The sequence below is a fragment of the Colletotrichum siamense genome (genome assembly GCF_013390195.1).
Source record: "Colletotrichum siamense strain Cg363 chromosome Unknown KSG_Cg363_contig03, whole genome shotgun sequence".
Taxonomy (NCBI): domain Eukaryota; kingdom Fungi; phylum Ascomycota; class Sordariomycetes; order Glomerellales; family Glomerellaceae; genus Colletotrichum; species Colletotrichum siamense.
In genome coordinates this window covers 3305094-3324028 of record NW_023501016.1, presented here as the reverse complement: position 1 = coordinate 3324028, position 18935 = coordinate 3305094, and the positions used below count along the sequence as shown (strand labels likewise).

At 54.2% G+C, this 18935-nt stretch overlaps 6 protein-coding genes across 6 annotated transcripts; 3 read left to right on the top strand and 3 right to left on the bottom strand.

Annotated features, from left to right (window-relative positions):
- Positions 1 to 2162: 2162 nt before the first annotated feature.
- mcm3 (DNA replication licensing factor mcm3) lies at positions 2163 to 5016 on the top strand (the record flags this gene model as incomplete). Its single annotated transcript, XM_036636731.1, has 3 exons — positions 2163 to 2235; positions 2316 to 4917; positions 4983 to 5016. The coding sequence occupies 3 exons, from the start codon at positions 2163 to 2165 to the stop codon at positions 5014 to 5016; spliced, it is 2709 nt and encodes a 902-aa protein (XP_036498363.1).
- A 235-nt stretch (positions 5017 to 5251) lies between these two features.
- CGCS363_v004881 (Uncharacterized protein) lies at positions 5252 to 6572 on the bottom strand (the record flags this gene model as incomplete). Its single annotated transcript, XM_036636730.1, has 2 exons — positions 5252 to 6393; positions 6467 to 6572. 2 exons carry the CDS (start codon positions 6570 to 6572, stop codon positions 5252 to 5254), a joined length of 1248 nt encoding a protein of 415 aa, XP_036498366.1.
- Positions 6573 to 8014: 1442 nt separating this feature from the next.
- On the top strand, positions 8015 to 9989 carry SRV2 (Adenylyl cyclase-associated protein; the record flags this gene model as incomplete). The annotated part of the gene is made up of 6 exons (XM_036636729.1): positions 8015 to 8058; positions 8207 to 8480; positions 8548 to 8870; positions 8938 to 9448; positions 9508 to 9933; positions 9984 to 9989. 6 exons carry the CDS (start codon positions 8015 to 8017, stop codon positions 9987 to 9989), a joined length of 1584 nt encoding a protein of 527 aa, XP_036498365.1.
- A 473-nt stretch (positions 9990 to 10462) lies between these two features.
- On the bottom strand, positions 10463 to 12447 carry CGCS363_v004879 (Carnitine O-acetyltransferase; the record flags this gene model as incomplete). Its single annotated transcript, XM_036636728.1, has 3 exons — positions 10463 to 10589; positions 10642 to 12304; positions 12405 to 12447. The coding sequence occupies 3 exons, from the start codon at positions 12445 to 12447 to the stop codon at positions 10463 to 10465; spliced, it is 1833 nt and encodes a 610-aa protein (XP_036497461.1).
- A 2308-nt stretch (positions 12448 to 14755) lies between these two features.
- On the bottom strand, positions 14756 to 16955 carry ssr2 (SWI/SNF and RSC complexes subunit ssr2; the record flags this gene model as incomplete). The annotated part of the gene is made up of 3 exons (XM_036636727.1): positions 14756 to 16150; positions 16218 to 16774; positions 16841 to 16955. The coding sequence occupies 3 exons, from the start codon at positions 16953 to 16955 to the stop codon at positions 14756 to 14758; spliced, it is 2067 nt and encodes a 688-aa protein (XP_036497462.1).
- An 809-nt stretch (positions 16956 to 17764) lies between these two features.
- CGCS363_v004877 (putative electron transfer flavoprotein subunit alpha) lies at positions 17765 to 18891 on the top strand (the record flags this gene model as incomplete). The annotated part of the gene is made up of 2 exons (XM_036636726.1): positions 17765 to 18058; positions 18148 to 18891. 2 exons carry the CDS (start codon positions 17765 to 17767, stop codon positions 18889 to 18891), a joined length of 1038 nt encoding a protein of 345 aa, XP_036497453.1.
- Between the last annotated feature and the right edge of the window lie 44 nt (positions 18892 to 18935).

Sequence of the window (18935 nt, the reverse complement as noted above, 5' to 3'; positions counted from 1 at the left end):
GATCCGCGAGCAATCGACACTATCCGAACACCCCAGCACATCGCGACAATTAGGAGAACCCCGTCGGCTTTCATCTGACACCTCGCAGATACTGCTCGGGTTTCCAGCATGCACACACATGCAGCGCATCTCAGTTAGCGCAATGCCAGTGTGGTAGACCACTTGTCGTGATTGGGACCATGCCGGCGGGACGCAGGACTCTGGACAAGACGGAGGGGCATCCGCCATAGTGGGGGGAGGGGCGTGGCCGCGGGGAGTAGAGTTCAGGGCATGTAAGCGGGAAGGAGTCCTCCATAAGGTAACTTTCGATGGCTCGTACATGGTAGCGTATACGCAGTACACCGTAGGCCTCCCTACCCGTGACTAGCGACCCGTGATACCTGGCAATGCGGCAATGCCCCAGTTCAAGTCCCCTGCCAGGATGAACTCCTGCGTGCACATATGATGTGCCGCGCCGCGGTTCGGCAAGCCGACAGCACATGGCCATCGAAAGATGACCTTGACCGCGGTAAGTGACGTCCCATCGCCTTACAGAAGCCTTCTTCAACTGTGCTCCATTCAATCTGGACGAGCCCCCTTCTTTGCCGTTACCCAGTTATTTGTTGTATTCTGGTGTCGCTCATATGGAAGACGAAACGCGGAAGAGGAACACCGGATGCTGCCATGTAGTTGGCGAGCCCGTGCCGCTGGCTGTTGTGTCACCAATAATTGGGAATTTGCATCGGCCCGCAACTCGTAATCCAGACCATGGCCCCGATTGAAGTGAAGTGGGGTGGTGGTGGATAATGGCCGAGGGCTTTCCACACCGGGTCTGGATGATGGGTCTTCGGGATGCCGACTTTTGTCGGGCCGGATTTTGGGCTTCCGTGGTCGTCCCCGTTGCGCTGCGGTGCGGTCTGACCTCACGGGCGGAAAGGAGATTGCACAAAGGACATAATCGGGAAGCTTGTTGAACGGCTGCATTCTTTCCTAATCGCGGTAGGCGGCGGCGGTGTTGTTGGATGTTGCCATAGATAACGAGCCGCACAGACAAGGCCGAGGGCACCCTAGTGGCCCGGGGTAAGAAGCGGTTGACCGAAACATTATTACCCAAATCGTTGTAGAGAAACCTACATGCGACGCGGTCCATGAATGACACCTCGCATTTCATAAGTATGGGGGCTTACCACAGCCTCCCGCTTTGAGCGACCGGCAGCGGCGCCTAATAAGCAACCCTTTTTTGGCGTGAAGAGGATGCTTATCCGAAGGCTCGGAAACCAGCACTTGCCTAAGCACTTGGTTATGATGGTGATATGTACACTACTTGGACAAAGAAGCTCCCCGCTTCGTACCTGCGATACAACGGTAAAGTATGAGGAGGGCGAGTGTTGGCCAGGGTATTCCAAACGGCTGGGTTTTATGAGGTAGCGTACATCACTTCATACACTAGCCAGGAGCTATCTGGCAACACACTCTGGACCGATCCAACGGCACCGGTCTTGATACCAAGGAGAGGTGTGGAGGGTGGCTGACCCAAGACGGCTGCAATGGGAGGCCAGCATTTGGCAGCTCAACATGCCGGATACTGCAGGCATGCCATTTTCCGTTCGCCGATGTGCTTCGTTAGTCATTGTCACAGCTAGAGCTTGGGTTGATGTAGCACGCCCAGAAGGCAAGCTGACAGGGATAAACAGACACAGAAGGATCAGTCATCATGAAGAGCAACCTGAGCTTTTGTTTCCTGATTAACCCAGGAAGGCTCGCTTCAGCCACATCACCACATCCCAGTGCTTACCTAAGGCATGGGGTCCACTTGAGTACCTACCTTACCTGCCCGCAATGAGATACGGGCTTACATAAGAATTCAATTAACGCGCTTTCCCCGCGCCCCTCTACGAAATCTCCTGTCAAGACGCGCTGCACTGTATGACAGGACGCGCTGCGACCCACCACATACATGCTCCTTTTTTCGTCCAGGTCTGCACCCGCCTCTCGTTGCTGCGCAGCGTTACCGCCTCGCCTCTCCTCCTCTTAACACCACGGCAATTCTTCACTGCGACTTTGTATCGCCACAAAGTGACGCTGACGTGCTCTTTCAATACCCTCTCGTCTTACTTCATTCTCGACGTTCTTGTTGGCCTGTCTACCTCTGAACTTCGAAGCTACCAGAGCCCTCACTCACGATGGACTCGTTCATGCTGCAGGATGCAGCCGCCTTGGATCGCGTTCGTGCGGCTCAAGAGTTCCTCGACCCTCGTACGCCCTCCCTTGCCTCGGCTGCTCGTGTAAATGCACGATATCCCAGCGTTGCTATATACTGACCCGCGTCTCATCAGAAAACGATTCGCAAGGACGCAGTTACAGGTCGGCGATTATCCAGATGATGCAGAAAAAGAAACGGAGGCTTGTAGTCAATCTTGACCAACTCCGCGCCCACAACCCCGAACTCGCCGGAGGAGTCCTCGAGCAGCCATTTGATTACACTCTCGCATTTAACCATGCTCTGAAGCAGATCGTTAAGACGTTGCCAGACTCAGGCGATGCAGAGAAGCTCAACGACGAATCATACTATTGCGCATGGGCAGGCAGCTTTGGTATGAATGCCTGCAACCCACGCACCCTTTCCTCTCAGCATCTCAACAGCATGGTCTCGCTCGAAGGCATCGTGACCAGGTGCTCGCTTATTCGACCAAAGATTGTGAAGAGTGTGCATTACAACGAAAACAAGGACGTTTTCCACTTCCGCGAATACCAAGATCAGACCATGACAAATGGAGTTACAACATCCAGTGCCTACCCTCAAGAGGATGACGAGGGAAATCCCCTGACTACCGAGTACGGCTTCAGCACTTACAGAGATCACCAGACCGTATCTATTCAAGAAATGCCAGAGCGTGCTCCTGCTGGTCAACTGCCCAGAGGAGTTGATGTTATACTTGACGACGACTTGGTTGATCTAGTCAAGCCTGGCGACCGCGTCCAACTCGTGGGAGTTTACAGGACATTAGGAAACAGAAATACGAACCATAACAGCGCCCTGTTCAAGACCGTCATCATCGCCAACCACATCGTCCTCTTGTCCTCGAAATCTGGAGCTGGGGTCGCCACACACACGATCACAGATACCGACATCCGCAATATCAACAAGATCGCCAAGAAGAAGAACCTTCTTCAACTCCTCTCCCAGTCACTGGCGCCTAGTATCTACGGACATGACCACATCAAAAAGGCTATCCTGCTGATGCTCCTCGGTGGTGTTGAAAAGAACCTCGAGAACGGCACCCACTTGAGGGGTGACATCAATATTCTTATGGTGGGAGATCCTTCAACCGCCAAGTCGCAACTGCTTCGATTTGTCTTGAATACAGCGCCTCTTGCCATCGCCACTACTGGGCGTGGTTCTTCCGGCGTCGGTCTCACTGCTGCCGTTACGTCAGACAAGGAAACAGGAGAGAGGAGACTTGAGGCGGGAGCCATGGTTATGGCTGACAGAGGGGTAGTGTGCATCGATGAGTTTGACAAGATGTCTGACGTTGACCGTGTTGCTATCCACGAGGTCATGGAGCAACAGACCGTCACAATTGCCAAGGCTGGTATTCACACATCCCTGAATGCCAGATGTAGCGTTGTCGCAGCTGCCAACCCTATTTTCGGCCAATACGATACCCACAAGGATCCTCATAAGAACATCGCGCTACCTGACTCCCTTTTGTCGCGTTTCGATCTCTTATTTGTTGTCACTGACGACATTGAGGACACGCGAGATAGGCAGGTTTCGGAGCATGTTTTGCGAATGCACCGCTACCGACAGCCCGGTACAGAAGAAGGTGCGCCGGTGCGTGAGAACGGAAATCAGTCCCTCGGAGTCGCCCTGAGCAACGACTCTGATGTGCAACGCCTAACGGACGTGTTCGAAAAGTACGATGCCATGCTCCATGCTGGCGTCACTCACACCTCGGGACGCGGTTTCAACAAGAAGCCTGAGGTGCTTAGTATTCCTTTCATGAAGAAGTACATACAGTACGCCAAGAGGGTGCAGCCCAAATTGACCCAAGAAGCATCGGATCGCATCGCGGACATCTACGTCGGGTTGCGAAATGACGAAATGGAAGGCAATCAACGACGGACTAGCCCATTGACTGTCCGTACCTTGGAGACATTAATTCGTCTGGCCACCGCCCATGCCAAGTCCCGTCTTTCGCAAATCGTTACCGAGCGTGATGCCCTCGCCGCGGAAGCCATCCTCCGCTTCGCAATGTTCAAGGAAGTCGTCGAAGACGAGTCAAGAAAGAAGCGACGGAAGACCCAGACAACTGAATTCGCTTCCTCTAGCGAGGAGAGCTCCGATGATGACGACAACGAGGATGGTAACTACAGGAGCACAACAACTCGTACACCGGCGGCGCGGTCAACGCGGTCGACCAGGGGAGTTGCTCGTCCTCGGGTGAATGGTAGCACGCAAACACCGGGCACCAATGCTAATGGCACAAACAGTGATCAGCATGATAGCGACGAGGAGCCGCCAGCTCGGGAAGCGTTGGAAGACATTTACGATGCCACCCCAAGAAGGTCGCGTCGTTCTGGTCGGGCTGCTGCCTCGAGCGCGACCTCACACACACAAACATCGTTTGCGTCGTCTGTACCGGTGTCACAGCTGCCTTCACAGTCCCAAGAGGAGGAAGAAGATGAAGATGAGCTTGCGTCAGGGACGGCCGGTCTTGCCATCGCGGACGAGCCCATCAGTGCTTCGCGGCTGGCAACCTTCAGAACAACTCTCGGCCAGCTCCTCAACTCAGCATTGTTCGAAGATGACTCTGCCAATGTAGACGCAGTTGTAAACGCCGTCAACAGCAAGTTGCGGCCTGGTAGTGGCGGTGCCTTCAGCAAGCAAGAGGGTGTGAAGGCCCTCAAGAAAATGGACGAAGCCAACCAGATCATGTATGCCATTCCCAACATCTCTGCTCATTCTTGTTCATTCGCTAACCACGCTGATCGAACCACAGGTATACCGATGGCGAACTCGTGTACAAGATTTAATGTGATATGGAATCGGGGAAGTAAAGTTGATTGTAATGGAAGGCTGGCGTTAACTAGAGCAGTCAGGAGACGAACACCAAAGTCTGGACGCGTGGAGACAGACCATATACGTACTTGAATTTTGATGTGAATGAACGAGACGAGAAATCTCCTTGTTTGTTTCTGCAACGTTTCTACTTCTTGGTATAGAGACTGGCTGTCTAATCTGGTCTATGTCCCTGCTGCGCTGTGCTACTCACAACCTAGATTGAAAGTCGGCAAGTCGATCTCGTACTCGAACGCCGTTCCATGTTTCCTTGCTATCGGCATCTTCGCCCAGGGTCGGCACGCCGACTTGTTCAATGGCAAAACTGGCTGCTACGCTACCCCATATTGCGGCCTCTTCGACACTCTTACCCCTCGCAAGTGCGACAGCAAGACCGCCCAGGAAGGTATTGCCTCCACCGGTTGGATCTACTACTTTGGTGGGGTCCTGGTGGACGGCTGGGATCCATGTCTCCGTGCCCGCGTCAACCTCGATTTCTTCTCTCACAACGACTCCTTCGTCGTCTTGCAGCAGGCCGGCGAACAAAGCCTCCATATCGGTATCTGGCCGGAGACCCCCCCTTGTATAGTCCTTCTTGCGGCGCTTTGTACCCGCGCCGTCACGTGTAGCAGGTTGACGCTTACGGCCGCCATTTCGTGCGACATAGCAGCCCTTATCGCCTGCGCGTACAACAAGGGTGAAGGACTGAAGAGGCATGCTAGCCAAAAGCTGCTCACATGATCTCTCAACGGCTGATTTTGAGATGGCACCAGTCTCGGGATCCAGGCCGTCATCACCCATGAAGCCTGCCAACTCTGAATGGTTTGGGCTGCAAATATCAACCAGCGGCAGAGTGTTTGTGCAGTTCAGTAGCTCATCAGGGGTGCAGAGGTCAGGCACGGGTTCCCAGATAAAGATAGGTTTTGTATACAGGTCAGACGGGCATACGCGCTTGCGAGCTGATGTAATATCACCTACTAGATCCTTGCATCTCGTCGGGGAACAGATGAGGTGGAAAGATTTAGAGAGTAGCAGGTGAGGGGTCAAATCTTGGGCGGTGAGGCGTTTCTTGGGAGTGGTATATTTGAATGCGCGCCTCTCAGCTGTCTCGTAGCCGTTCCAGCCGCGCGTTGTAAGACGGTCAGGGTTCTCGCGAAACACTACAGATGTCTCCCAAGTATTGATGATGTTAGTTAGTGACTGTGGAAAGTCGGAGCCTTGATCGACGATCCAGCCGACGGACGAGGCGTCGGGGGGCGGCGAGAAGAGGCGGGCTCCGAGGGCGCCGTAAGATCCGGCGCCGCCGAGGATGTCCTGAACTGGCGGCGTGGGTGGTAAGAAATGGATCTCATCTATCAGCTCAGGTGTTAGTTTCGGCCATTTTTGTTGGATTTGGAGAAGCTGTGGGCACTGGGACTTAGGTACCTATGATAAACATGCCCAGGGTCACGAAGTCGATTGGAGACAAGGCAGCGACCTCCTGCTCGGTAAGACGGCGCTCATGGCCATTCTGTGTGCTTTCGTCGGCCATGGTGGCCGCTGTTGCTGGCGAAGGGTGGTTGAGAGTCTTTTTCCCGGGCTACCTCGTGGTTGAGATGGAGCTTTTAGACTCAGTTATGCCCAGAAGAAAGGCGCTATCGCCAGAGTACCTGATCGGGTGGATTCGAGGGTGGGAAGAATTGGAATTGACACCGACGTGGCCTGTGAGCGTATGGAGATTTCTGCACGTAAGGTGAGGAGCGCAGTTGAGGCAAGATAAGTACTGCATGTGAATCGCAAGCTGCAGCTAGGGCCCGAGCCTGAGTCGGAATGAGACAAAAGCAGATCAAGATCGGTAAGCCTTGATGTTCAGCTCCCGTAGGTTCTTGACACCACGATAAAGGCACTTTCGAGCTTCCGAGATGGTTTGATTCCGGTTGTTACATCTATGGATGCATGTATTAACTGCCCTAATCATTGAGGTACTGGTGGTGCCATTGTCTAGACGCAATGTCAGGCAGCGTTATAGACGGGGTAGGCCTGTAGTGAAGTTTATGAGGTGTACCTACTCCGTTTTCGGCAGGGCGATACTTCACAGGCAACCAAGGTAAAGAATGGCTTGGCAATTGAGCAACGATTTCACTTGAGAGTATCTTCGAATTCACGCTTTGGCCATGGGTCTAGAAATGGGATAGAAGAGAAGAAGACACTCTGGCTCTGGTGCTCTTGGCTTTAGAAATTTCGATCGAGTGCCTGCGGCTAATACTCCCTGACTGACTGCCTTAGGCAAAGTAGGTAGGTAGCTTTAAAAGAGGGCAGCATTCTTCTCACGTATCCAGTTAGAAAATGGGCAGCTACCTTAGGTACAACACCTCGGATACCGTGAGATGATGTAAGGTGGCCCCCATCATACCTAATGTACCTGCCTAGGCACGTAAGGTCCACTCGAGCTCTAGGTACTTCCTGACTTGCCTCCAGCCAGGGTACGTGTTGCTTCTGTACACAACACCGTCTTGGGCATGATATTGGATGCTTGCGATAACACCCTTCCAAAACACCTCGTTCGCCATTTGCACCCTGCGCCGCCTTTCTCCGTCGACCATCAGCTTCCAGTGCGCCCAATTCCATTGCCGTTGCTTCGCCCCAGCGCGCACGCATTTATCCCCATCCTAGCAGGCCCGCATCTCCTGAAACCTCCTTACAATACTTTGTGGTCTCTCTTCCCACCTTTCGACCCGACTCGAGCTCCCTGCCCTGCAAACCCAAGCCGTGTTGCATTGCGAAGCATCAAGCACCGCAGACTTGTCCTGCCATCGCTATTCCTGTCGCTATTGCTGTTACCGGAACACCCCGCCAATTGAGAGCTCCATCTCCCGACTCCTGAAGTCACACCATCTCTCCTGCCCATCATCCACCTTTGTCCTTTTCCCGACCTAACTTCCCCTGCACTTTCTGCTTGCTTTACGAGAAGCTCCGGCTTCACTTTGGACTAATATGGCAACGAACAATATGCACAACCTTACAACCCTCATCAAGCGGTACGCGTCTATCACCCACGTTCTGCGCAAATCAACCTTGGCATCAACCATGATGCGGCAGATTCGATCACTTCTGCTAAGCGCTCGCCCCTGCCTTTGCCCGACGTTACCTGGACAGTGCTGTAGAAGCTCCTAACTTTGGAAATAGGCTCGAAGCTGCCACTGCCAGACTCGAAGATATCGCCTCTTCTACCATCGAACTCCCTCAAGCTGTTCCCTCGCTAAACCAATCCGTTGCCACCCCGCCGTCGGCCTCCAATGCTTCTTTGCCTGCGCCGCCTCCGCCGCAAGCTGCCGCCGCTCCCCAAGCCCCTCCCGAACCCGTTCCCGAGTCCATCGAAGAGTTTGATCAGTTGTTAGCCACAACCGTCGACAAATATGTCAAAATCAGCAAGCAGCTGGGTGGTCTCATTGCCGATCAGGTCCGTCCGGCACAAGATACATCAAGCGAAAGTTACAGGTGATGCTGATACAGTGTTCGCAATATAGGCCGCCAAGGTTTTGCAGGGTTTCCAAGCTCAGCGTCACTTCTTGCTCATCACCACCAAGGCCAAGAAGCCCGATTTGAACGGCGCCGAGATGGCCGTGTACCAGGACTTGCTCAAGCCCATCAACGAGGCTCTCGTTGCCGTCAGCAACATCAAAGAATCTAACCGAGGTTCTCCCGTCTTCGTGCAGCTCAGCGCTGTAGCTGAAGGATCTATGGTCCTCGCATGGGTCACCGTCGACAATCGTCCTTACAAGCACGTTGACGATTCTTTGGGTTCTGCACAATTCTTTGGTAACAGGGTATTGAAGGAGCAAAAGGACAAGTAAGCTGTCTCCTGGGTTGATGGCTTTAACCCGGTGTGTTTGTCTATGCTGACTGGCAGCTCACAGGGACACCCAGCAGGTGGAGTGGGTTAACGCTTTCTACCAGGTTTTCCGCGATCTGGCCGATTACGTCAAGCAGCACTTTCCCAACGGTATCCCATGGAACCCGAAGGGCCAGCCGGCTCAGGAGGTTGCCAAGTCCCTTGCGGCGTCTGCCACGGCCGTCGCCGCCGCCGCTCCTCCCCCACCGCCTCCCGCAGGTGCTTTGCCCCCGCCGCCACCACCTCCCGGCCCTCCTCCAGTTCTTGAGATTAAGGAAGAGACTGGCGGAAAAGGTGGGCTGGGTGCAGTCTTCTCCGAGCTGAACAAGGGCGAAGCCGTGACCAAAGGTCTGCGCAAGGTTGACAGGTCGGAGATGACGCATAAGAACCCCTCTCTTCGTGCCAGTTCTACAGTGCCTGATCATGATGGTTCGGCGCGCGGCAAGAGCCCAGCCCCTCAGAGAAAGCCGAAGCCGGAGAGCATGCGCGTTAAAAAGCCACCCAAGAAGGTGCTCGAGGGCAACAAGTGGACCATTGTAGGCCTGATACGACAATTTTACGCGTCGAAAGTGCAACACTGCTGACATTCGGATAGGAAAATTTCGAAAAGGAAACCCAGCCGATCGAGATCGAAGCCTCCATCTCTCACTCAATTCTCATCAGCAGGTGCAACAATACCACCATCATTGTAAAGGGCAAGGCCAATGCGGTCACGATTGAGAATTCAACGCGTCTGTCCCTCATCGTGGAGTCTCTGATATCCACAGTGGATGTTATCAAGTCCCAAAATTTTGCGTTGCAAGTGCTCGGTGCTGTGCCGGCCGTCTTGATGGACTCGATCGATGGTGCCCAGATTTATTTCAGCAAGGAGAGCACGGGAACCAAGATTTACTCGAGCAAGTCCTCCGGCATCAACCTTAACGTTATCTCAGGGGAAGACGAGGACTACAAGGAGGTGCCTTTGCCGTCCCAGATTTGCTCCTACTTTGACGAGAGCAAGGGTGATTTGGTCAACGAGATTGTATCTCACTCTGGCTAGTCCGACATTCTTCCGATATCAAATCACAAAAGAATTGAGCTGCATCGTGGGCGTCAGCATTGCGGCGGTTTGCTCATTTTCACACTGCAAGTCAACATCCGTTTGTACCTATAAGAACCCAACCTGCGACTTCTGGGTTTGGCCCCCTTCGATTTCTCTTTTGACTCAGCGTGCTTATCCGAGCGCTTTCACTCGTGCCCCATCCCCATCCTGTCTATAGAAGGATTCGAGCTCGAGAAAATTTCGGAAGCAAATACAATACTTACGTTGGCTACTTGTTCTGAAGGATAGCGCACAATTACTCGAGCGATACGTATTGAAACAGGTCAAATTGATCGTCAAGTTGGTTGACAAACCTGGTCCGTCTATAATTGACACGCTTCTACTGTATAGATGCTAAAAACCACATCCGGCCGCCCCGACCAGGCGCACTCACACACAAATACGAGCTTGTACGGGAAGTATTGACCGCGTCTATTCAGATAACAACCTGGTTCCGCTTGCGCCGATTCTAGAGCTTAGCCTTTGCTGGCTTTATTGTCGGCATGAGCAGATCGCGCATGTCGCCAGCGGCTTCATTCAGGAAGAAGCTCATCCGCTGGCTGCCGAGACCCTTGGACACAACGTTGAAGTTGATGCTAAATGTGTCAGATTATAAACGACACTGGTGACGTATTCATGGAGGCATACCTGTTTTCGTTGATCATGTAGGCGATACCAAAGCCAGCATCAATAACCTGGCTCCATCCATATCCGTTGAAAAATTCGGAGCTCAGCTGCGAGGTTGAGAGATACCAAGAAGCAGAATACGAGAACGCCGGATCTTGGTAAATGGCCGGTATCTCTTGGCCCGGCTCGAGAAGCTTCTTGAGCCCGAAAAGATGCCTGTCAACACCCTTGCCATCCGAGGCCGCTGTGATGTACTCGAGGTGGGCATCGATAGCCTGGCGGAACAGGTCGACCTTATCCTTATCCTCGATATTAGGATCCGCCATGGCATTGCACCATGTAACCGACGCATCCGAAACGGTCCGGCATGTCTCGGTCCGGCCTTGCTGGAAGCGGCGGGTAGCAGCCGACTCGTAGGTGGGCCGATTTTTGCCGTACATCTTGTGGTAAGCCAGTTGTATAATCATCTGAACATAGGCGTCGGGCGAGCACTTGAATTTCTTGATAAGACCCTTGCCATAGCCTTGATACGCCTGGACAGCCAGCTCGTGTTGGCCAATTACATCATGGAAGTCCTTAGTCGCGCGGTCGATCTCCGCCTGGACCTCCTTCGTCACATCGAACTTGACAACCTGAGGTTCCGGCAAGTTGGAGCGGATGGAAGGGTCAGAGAGATCAATCTTGTTGTTAAAAATGAGGTCGTTGATGAAGTCGTTGAGGCGGTGAGTCGGGGTTCCGTCCATCATGGAGTGTTCTCCCATGAAGCCCGAGGTGGCATTGTCATTGACGATGAACTGGCAAGGCTTGTCATACCAACGGTTTGCGCCGTCGCCGTGCCAATACTGATGCGCGCGCTCCTCAAGGGTCACAGGAGCAGCATCGTCGAGACAAACAACAAAGGAAGAAGCCTCAATGGTTTCCAATGCGGCAGAGTTCTTCGGGCTGGCTTTCAGCAGGATTTCGCGTGCGTCCGCCCAAACGTCCCGGTTCTCGCTGGTGAGGGCACCAACAGCAGGCACTCGTTGGGCCAGCTCGTAAACCTTGCTAAACTGTTGTTCCAGCTCCGAGGCATTAAGCTGCTTGCCGTCGACCTCGTGGAGAATCTTGAAAAATTGGTTCTTACGAATGGCGATGATGTGCTTATGCTCTTTGTGCGAGAACTTGACAGGATAGTCGGCAGGCTTTGCAGCGACACGGCTGGTGTTGAACATCCACTTGTAGCTGTCCATGCAAATCGGGAGCTTCTTCATGTACTCAGGCTCCAAAGTGCCATCATCAACCTCCTTCTTGAATTCAAGTACAGCAGAGGTGATGGCTGCTGCTCTTTTGGCAGGATTCCTCCTCCGACGGTCGTCGCGGTGGGAATAGAAATAGCTGACGTAGGGGACGACAGGGTCGCGGTAGCTCAGGTACGCGGCATCGTTCCACCACTCGTACAGCCAGTTTCTGTGAGCAGAATCCTCTCTGCGCGCGAGTAACTTTTCTTGTAATTTGCTGCCAATGCCACCGGGCTTGACAAACTCCTCGACAGCCTTTTTGCTGGCGGCGAATTCGGACTCTGAAAGGAGAGGGTGCAGGGTCTTGACGTAACGGGCAGCAGTCTCCTCTAAGGAGGGTACGGGCAGCCGAGGCAGGGAATCCTGGAATCTCAGCATCGGTCCTTTGGACTTGTCCTCGACGTAGCCTGGGTTTGGCGATGCCGTTAGCATAGTGGTATGAGATGCGCCGTGGCTATGACTGAGCGCATTCAGAATCGACTGGCGCAGGGACGCAGAAGGACTTACCAGAAGGCAGCGAACTGTTGTTCCGCTTCGCTGCTGGCGCCATGACTGCGATGGTCTGGAATAGAAAGAAGACCGGTTAGAAAATGTACGGTCGAGTTGGAGAAGAAGAAGGCAAGTACGGGCGACTGTAACGGAACACACAAGTGGGCGGAGTGGGGGACGCGAAGGGCGCGGTGGACGGGAGGAGGTAGGTGGAAAGCGAGCGTCTGAAGTATTCCACGGGGTGGGTTGTCCAACTCACCGGACGATTGAACCTTTGCAGTCGTATATTGGATCTTGCGGTGGCAGACCTAGCCTCCAGAGCTCGCAGGATGGCCGACATGACCAGTTTTTGATTAGGTGCAGCGACTGGTGCGTGTGGAAGTGGTATTAAAATAGTTGGCACACGTAGCCGCAGAGATCCGCGGCAGTCGAGCAGCAAGTCAGTCGTTATGGATCGGAGCGGATCCTAGCCGTCGACAGAGTGGCTGCTTGTCACAAGCCAAAACCCAGCAACCCAGCACCCACGCGGGCCTTAATCAACCGGGACAGGGATGTGGCGTATGTGCGTGAGAGACGTAGGTAAGAATCGGAGGCGGGGGACTGGCCTCGTGAGGAAGAGAAGGGAGGGAGGGAGGGAGGTGCAGCGGCAGCGGAAGCGGCAGCGGTAACGGTAACGGGAGTGGTAACTGGGAAAAGATGCCTCGGGATGATGGAGGACGCGTAGACGAAGGTGGAATTGATCCAGTCGATGGACAGGATGACGGCTGTCTGAGTGCGACAGCGTAGCTGCGGCAGCTGTAGTGTGGTGTAGCGCGGCACGTTTAGCTGAGGTAGGTACGGAAAGTAACAAGGTGGCTAGGGAGAAAGCGCCGACAAGACGGAAGGCAATAAAGATCAGGACAAGGGCATGGGGAACATCGATTGGAGAAGAACCAAGTCACGCTGTTCCACGAGGGCTGGGTGCGCTTTTGTGATGTGATGCCGGACTTGATTCTGGCTTGGACTCGGAGATGGTGCTGGCGCTGGGCTTTGATCAACATCATTTCTCATCTTCCGTCCCTTCTGTTCCCTCCTGAGCGAAGGTCAATTTGCCTTGACCTGCGGATGACCAAATACCTCAGGGACGGGGAAGTACGATGGGGTACGTACGGAACAAACCTGCCCTCCCCGTGTCCAACCCCGGTTCATTGAAAGTGACCGCTCGGCGGAGCAGGAACTGGGGGAATGGGGAACCTGCACCCTGATTGCTCGTTGGTGTCCCTCGGCGCTGTGCGGTGCAGCCGGCAACCGTGGCTAATTCAAGCCTTAGAGCCTTTGAGCCGAGGCAAAACAGGGGGTCCTGCACACATCACTGCCTACCTTACCCCGTACGTAGGTACTCTTCTTCCTCCACTGCAGCACTCACCTACCTTACCTACCTACCTATGTTAGGTACACAGTGTTCATTAGAGGTTTGAAAGTCCGCTGGGTAGGTATGTGCCCCGCACCAAGGTGTGCTGCGCTCCCCAGTGAAGTGCACAGTGTGTCTTGGCCTAGATCCCCACTTGTACTCCAACCAGGCGACTCCACGATCGAGTTGGATGCTGCTTTTCTTGACGCGTTTGAGAGCCTTATCCAACCTTCACAGTAGGCTCGGGGTTCGCGTAGGTATGCCCGGGTGCGGGACCCGGCCAAACGGCGACCCGCGCTTCGCGCCGGCCCTGGCAGCAGTGTAATGCGAGCAGACTCAGGCGTTGCTTCCATCTCCCTCGTCGTCTTCTTTCCTCTCAGTCATGTGTTTCCCTATCGTAGCACGCAGGTCTAGCAGGCGACAGGCACAGAGGGTTCTGTCATATGGAGCCACTCACGGCACAAAGAACGGATGAACAAGACACCGGACTGTTCCGGACTGGGCTAACGGATGTCCTGGACGAACGGACCAGAATTCCTTTCGTAGTTTCGGAGCACGGGGATCTTCGACTCCCTCCCAACCCATCTCGTAAGCCTAGCTTTGATGCTACTAATACACCCCCGAGGCGCTGCACAAAGTCGACTTTTGCGAGCCTTGAGCGTCCGCTTATGAACAAGAGATCATACAGATAGGTAAATGGCTTTATGTATCTAATACACGTACTTGCACCAGGAGACAATGCGTCGCCGAGCCTTCGGAATCCCTTGGACGCCTGCCCTGGAATACCAAAACGATGTCAAATCACACCCCGCAATTATTCGTTCCATTTCCTCCTACCTTAGTCGTCGCCAACCCAAACCCTTCGGAATAGAAAAAGAAAGAACACGGAAACATCAACCCTCCGTCGCCGCCGTCACTCGCTTCCATCATTTTTGACGACTTCTCAGTTGCTCTTGGCTACCCAATCGGTGGCGATCACTCAAGCCTCGAAGCTCTTGATCTGGCCCTCGCTGCTCAATGGCTGTACTGCACTGGATCCAGGAACAGCTTGGAACGTAAGACTCGCGCCGTCCGTCATGGCGTCCTGAGCCAATTTGAGGCCCTGATCCCCACCCGCCTCAACTGCTGTCTTCAGGGAGTTCTGCACTTCGCGAACACGACGCTTGAATGCAAGGCGGTCCAAAAATAGTTGTTGGCGGCCCCGCTCAAGCTCTCTTCGTTCCGCCTGCAAGATGGCCTCCATCTCGTTGAAGTACTTCAACTTCAGTTCAAGTTTTTGAAGTGTGAGGTTGGCCGCCGCTGAAACAAGTCGCGTCATCTCGCGCTCCTCATGTGACACCAGACCAGCAGCCCGGGCACCCATCGTGGCCATCGGGATCGTTGCCAGAGTCGTTGTGGTTGTAGTGGTGGTGGTGGTTGTGGCCACGTCAATCTCCATCGAGTCGCCATCTTTGTCCTTGCCCTTGCCGTTAGTAGTCGCCTGCTCGCCTGAGTCGCCTCCCTCCAGACGCCTGCGCAGCTTCCGCGTGAGCTCCTCGGCCGACTTGTTGGCAGCAGCAGCCGTGCTCGCAGGATCTGCGAGACCCGCGAGGAACCCAACCACAGACATGACAGGGTTATCCGCCTGGCTGAAAGGAAGGTGGCCACCCTGTGTTCCAAGCATGGCAAGACCCGTAGGTGCGTTAACAGCAAGGTCGTCTGCGTACTTGCCCTCGATGTCTAGGGACAAAAACTGTAAGACGCACTCCTCACGAGTGCGAGTGCCAACGTGGTCCGCAATCTCATTCCAGTCGTCATCCATCCTCTCGATACCTTCCAGGAGTCGTAGGATTTCCGCATCGCTCCAAGGCGCGTCTCGGTCAAGAACAGTTGTGTAAGTGGGGTTCTCCATCCTAGTGAATTGAGCACTGGTCTGGTTGCCAGGCAGATGGCCTTCAAGATAGCAGCTTGGGCAGACGTCGTACTTGGTCTTGGAGTTGGGATCGGTTTGAGAGCTGTGATAGTATAGTCTGGTGCAATCAATACCGCAGGTATGGCAGTTGACCTTAACAATAGGCGTCTTCGTTGCCTCCTCGACACCTGAGATGCCATTGGTAATTGGTGCATCTCCATTGGTCTTAGGCTCCGTCTTGTTGAGCTTTGCGCCCTTGGCGCTTGCCTCGTATATGTTACGGCTAACCTCGAGGTTGACGTCGGTCTTGGGGCCAGACGTCGCCGACGCTTTCTTCTCTGTGTCCGCGCTAGGCTTTCCAGCCGACACAACCGCATCAGAAGACGGCTGCCACGGCTGAAGACCACGGGGCGTGTCACAGATGATCTTGAAGTGGCCGGTGAATGGTGGGCCAACATGCGATGGTCTTTGCTCGGCATCAACCTGGTTCACTGTTAACCCTGATCATGGCAGCATACACCCATAAAGATGGAAACCAAAAGAAACTTACCTGATAATTGATCAAGCCCCACTGCTCAAGAAAAGAGTGCACCCGCATAATGGCGCAGACATCTCCGGCCAGATTGCGTCGGCAAGCTGTGACAGTAAGGTATTCAACCGGGTTCAAACGGTACGTGTTGATCATGAAGTCGCGGTAGTCCTTGTAAACGGCCGGGGTTTTGCTGCGGTTGCGGCTGTTGAAGAATTCAGACATGGCCTTGCGCTCGATGTCGTTAATGGTGTTCATGTCGAACCAGGTGCTATAGCTTGGCAGGACGATGGCGTGTGTCTGAGAGATGAGGTGCTCCCGAGCCGCATTTTCCAGCGTCTCCTTGGTCTTGGAGTCCTGCCCATCCGCATCGGTTCCAGCTGCGGCATCATCCCCCTCTTTCGATTGGCCGTCCTTGACCTCGTCGCGTGCACCTGCCATGTCCTCGTCTTGGGGAGCCTCGGGCGCTGGGCCATCGGGGGCATCGAGAGGGTTGTCGGAAGTCACGCCGGGTGCAGGCGTCGCGCTATCTTGCTTGATGTTGGGTTCCGCGATATGGCCCTCGGTCATCTGGACGTCTGCTCAGTGAGGTTGATTTAGTTGGGGCTGCGTCGACAACGGAAGAGTCAGACGGGAACATGTACCTTCGGCGCCATCTCCAGATGTAGTTGCAGCAGGCTGCAACGGCGGCTGAGAAAGGATTGGGTTGCTGCCGGGGGAGGCAGCACTAGATAAGCCGTAGGTAGTCTGGTCCTCCATGATAACTTTGGGCGAAGGGACCTCAGGAGGCAACGGACATCAAGGCTGCCTGGAAGTCGCGGGTAAATGCAATGGCGCGACGCGCAAATCGGAGTCAGAGACAGTCGATTGGATCAATCTGTGGCATGCGACTGGCGACTTTGGTTGTTTGATGATGCAGCCCACAGGTTTACCCCTCTAGCAGCGCGTGGTGTTGATGTTGAGTAACGAGATGTGGTGGTTATGGAGTAGTCGCGTCTGGGCCTGGAGAAATTTTGGCGCGAGATGCTGGGGGAGGATAATACAGTGTAGGTATTGTTCAAGGTACCTCAGGTACCTAGGTACTTGCGACAGACAGTAGTAGGTAAGGTAAGGTAAGCCTGGCGCTGCCAGCACTGGGCACTCCTCCACTGTTACCTAGCGTAGGTGGCGACCTGCTCTGGGGACCACCTTGGCTTAGGTAACCTATTTAGTAGAACACCATGGTTGCGTCTCTACTGCATAGTACGTACGCTCACACGTGACCTCCGACGCTCTGTTCCTGAGGCTGCACGGCCGGAAAAAGCAGACATAAAGCCGATTCGTTCGACCTAGAGCCACCCCTGGCGTTTAGCCAAAGGCCCTCCCTTCTGATGACGGCACATTGGCAGTTGAGGAAGGCTTCATGCGAACCCGGCGTAGTAACCTCGGGCCGTCAAACCGTTCCTATCTATTTGCGTCGTCCACCACAACAGCCGTACAACACCTACTTCTCTCAAGTTTTCGGCGGTTCTTTTCTCATTTCGAACTCAAGCATACCTTTCCGCTTTCCCATATCTGTTTAAATCATCATGCTGTGCCCAACCCGAAGAGCCGCTGTCAGCGGGGCTGCTTGGGCGACCAGCGGACTGCCGGGGCTCCGATCAAGATCGACGAGGAGTCTACTATCCACTCTCGCCCTCTTAGAACAGAGGGAAGGTCAATTGAACCACGGTTCTTTGAGCGCCATCACCGCGGCGAAGAAGCTCGGCGGACCAATTCACGGCTTCGTGGCGGGAAGCAACATCAAGGGAGTTGCAGAGGAGGCGGCCAAGGTCGAAGGCGTAGAGAAGATCATTGCTGTTGACAACAGCGCATACGACAAGGTTTGCCTCTGCTCCGAGGGGAGAAGTTTTTGGACATCTTGCATACGGACTGGACTCTCTGACGCTCTTTTTTTCTTGTTCTTTTGCAGGGCCTTCCCGAGAACTATGCGCCGTTGTTGGTTGAGAACATCAAGAAGGGCGGCTACACCCACGTTATCGCTGGACACACTGCCTTCGGAAAGAACCTCTTACCCCGCGTTGCTGCGCTTCTGGACTCTCAGCAAATCTCTGATATTACTTCTATCGAGAGCGAAAATACCTTTGTTCGTCCCATTTATGCCGGCAACGCCATTGCCACGGTCGAGTCATCTGATCCCGTCAAGATAATCACAATTCGGGGTACAGCTTTCCCTGCTGCAGAGATAGCCGGTGGTTCGGCAGGCGTTGAGGCGGGCATCGACCCCAAGTCCGAGTCTACCACCGAGTGGGTCTCCGAGGATCTTGCCAAGTCCGACCGGCCAGACCTCGCAACTGCCAGCAGAGTCGTCTCTGGTGGCAGAGGCCTCAAGTCCAAGGAAGAGTTCGACAAAGTGATGCTGCCACTGGCCGACTCCTTGGGGGCTGCGGTTGGTGCGTCCAGAGCTGCGGTGGATAGTGGCTACGCGGACAACAGTCTCCAGGTAGGCCAAACTGGCAAGGTTGTCGCCCCCCAACTTTACATGGCCGTCGGCATCTCTGGTGCCATTCAGCACTTGGCAGGTATGAAGGACAGCAAGGTCATCGCGGCCATCAACAAGGACGCGGATGCTCCTATTTTCCAGGTCGCAGACGTTGGTCTTGTTGGAGACCTGTTCGAAAAGGTGCCCGAGTTGACTGAGAAGGTCAAGCAGTGATATAATATTTTGTAATCTACATAGATGAGTCTATTCATGGGTGA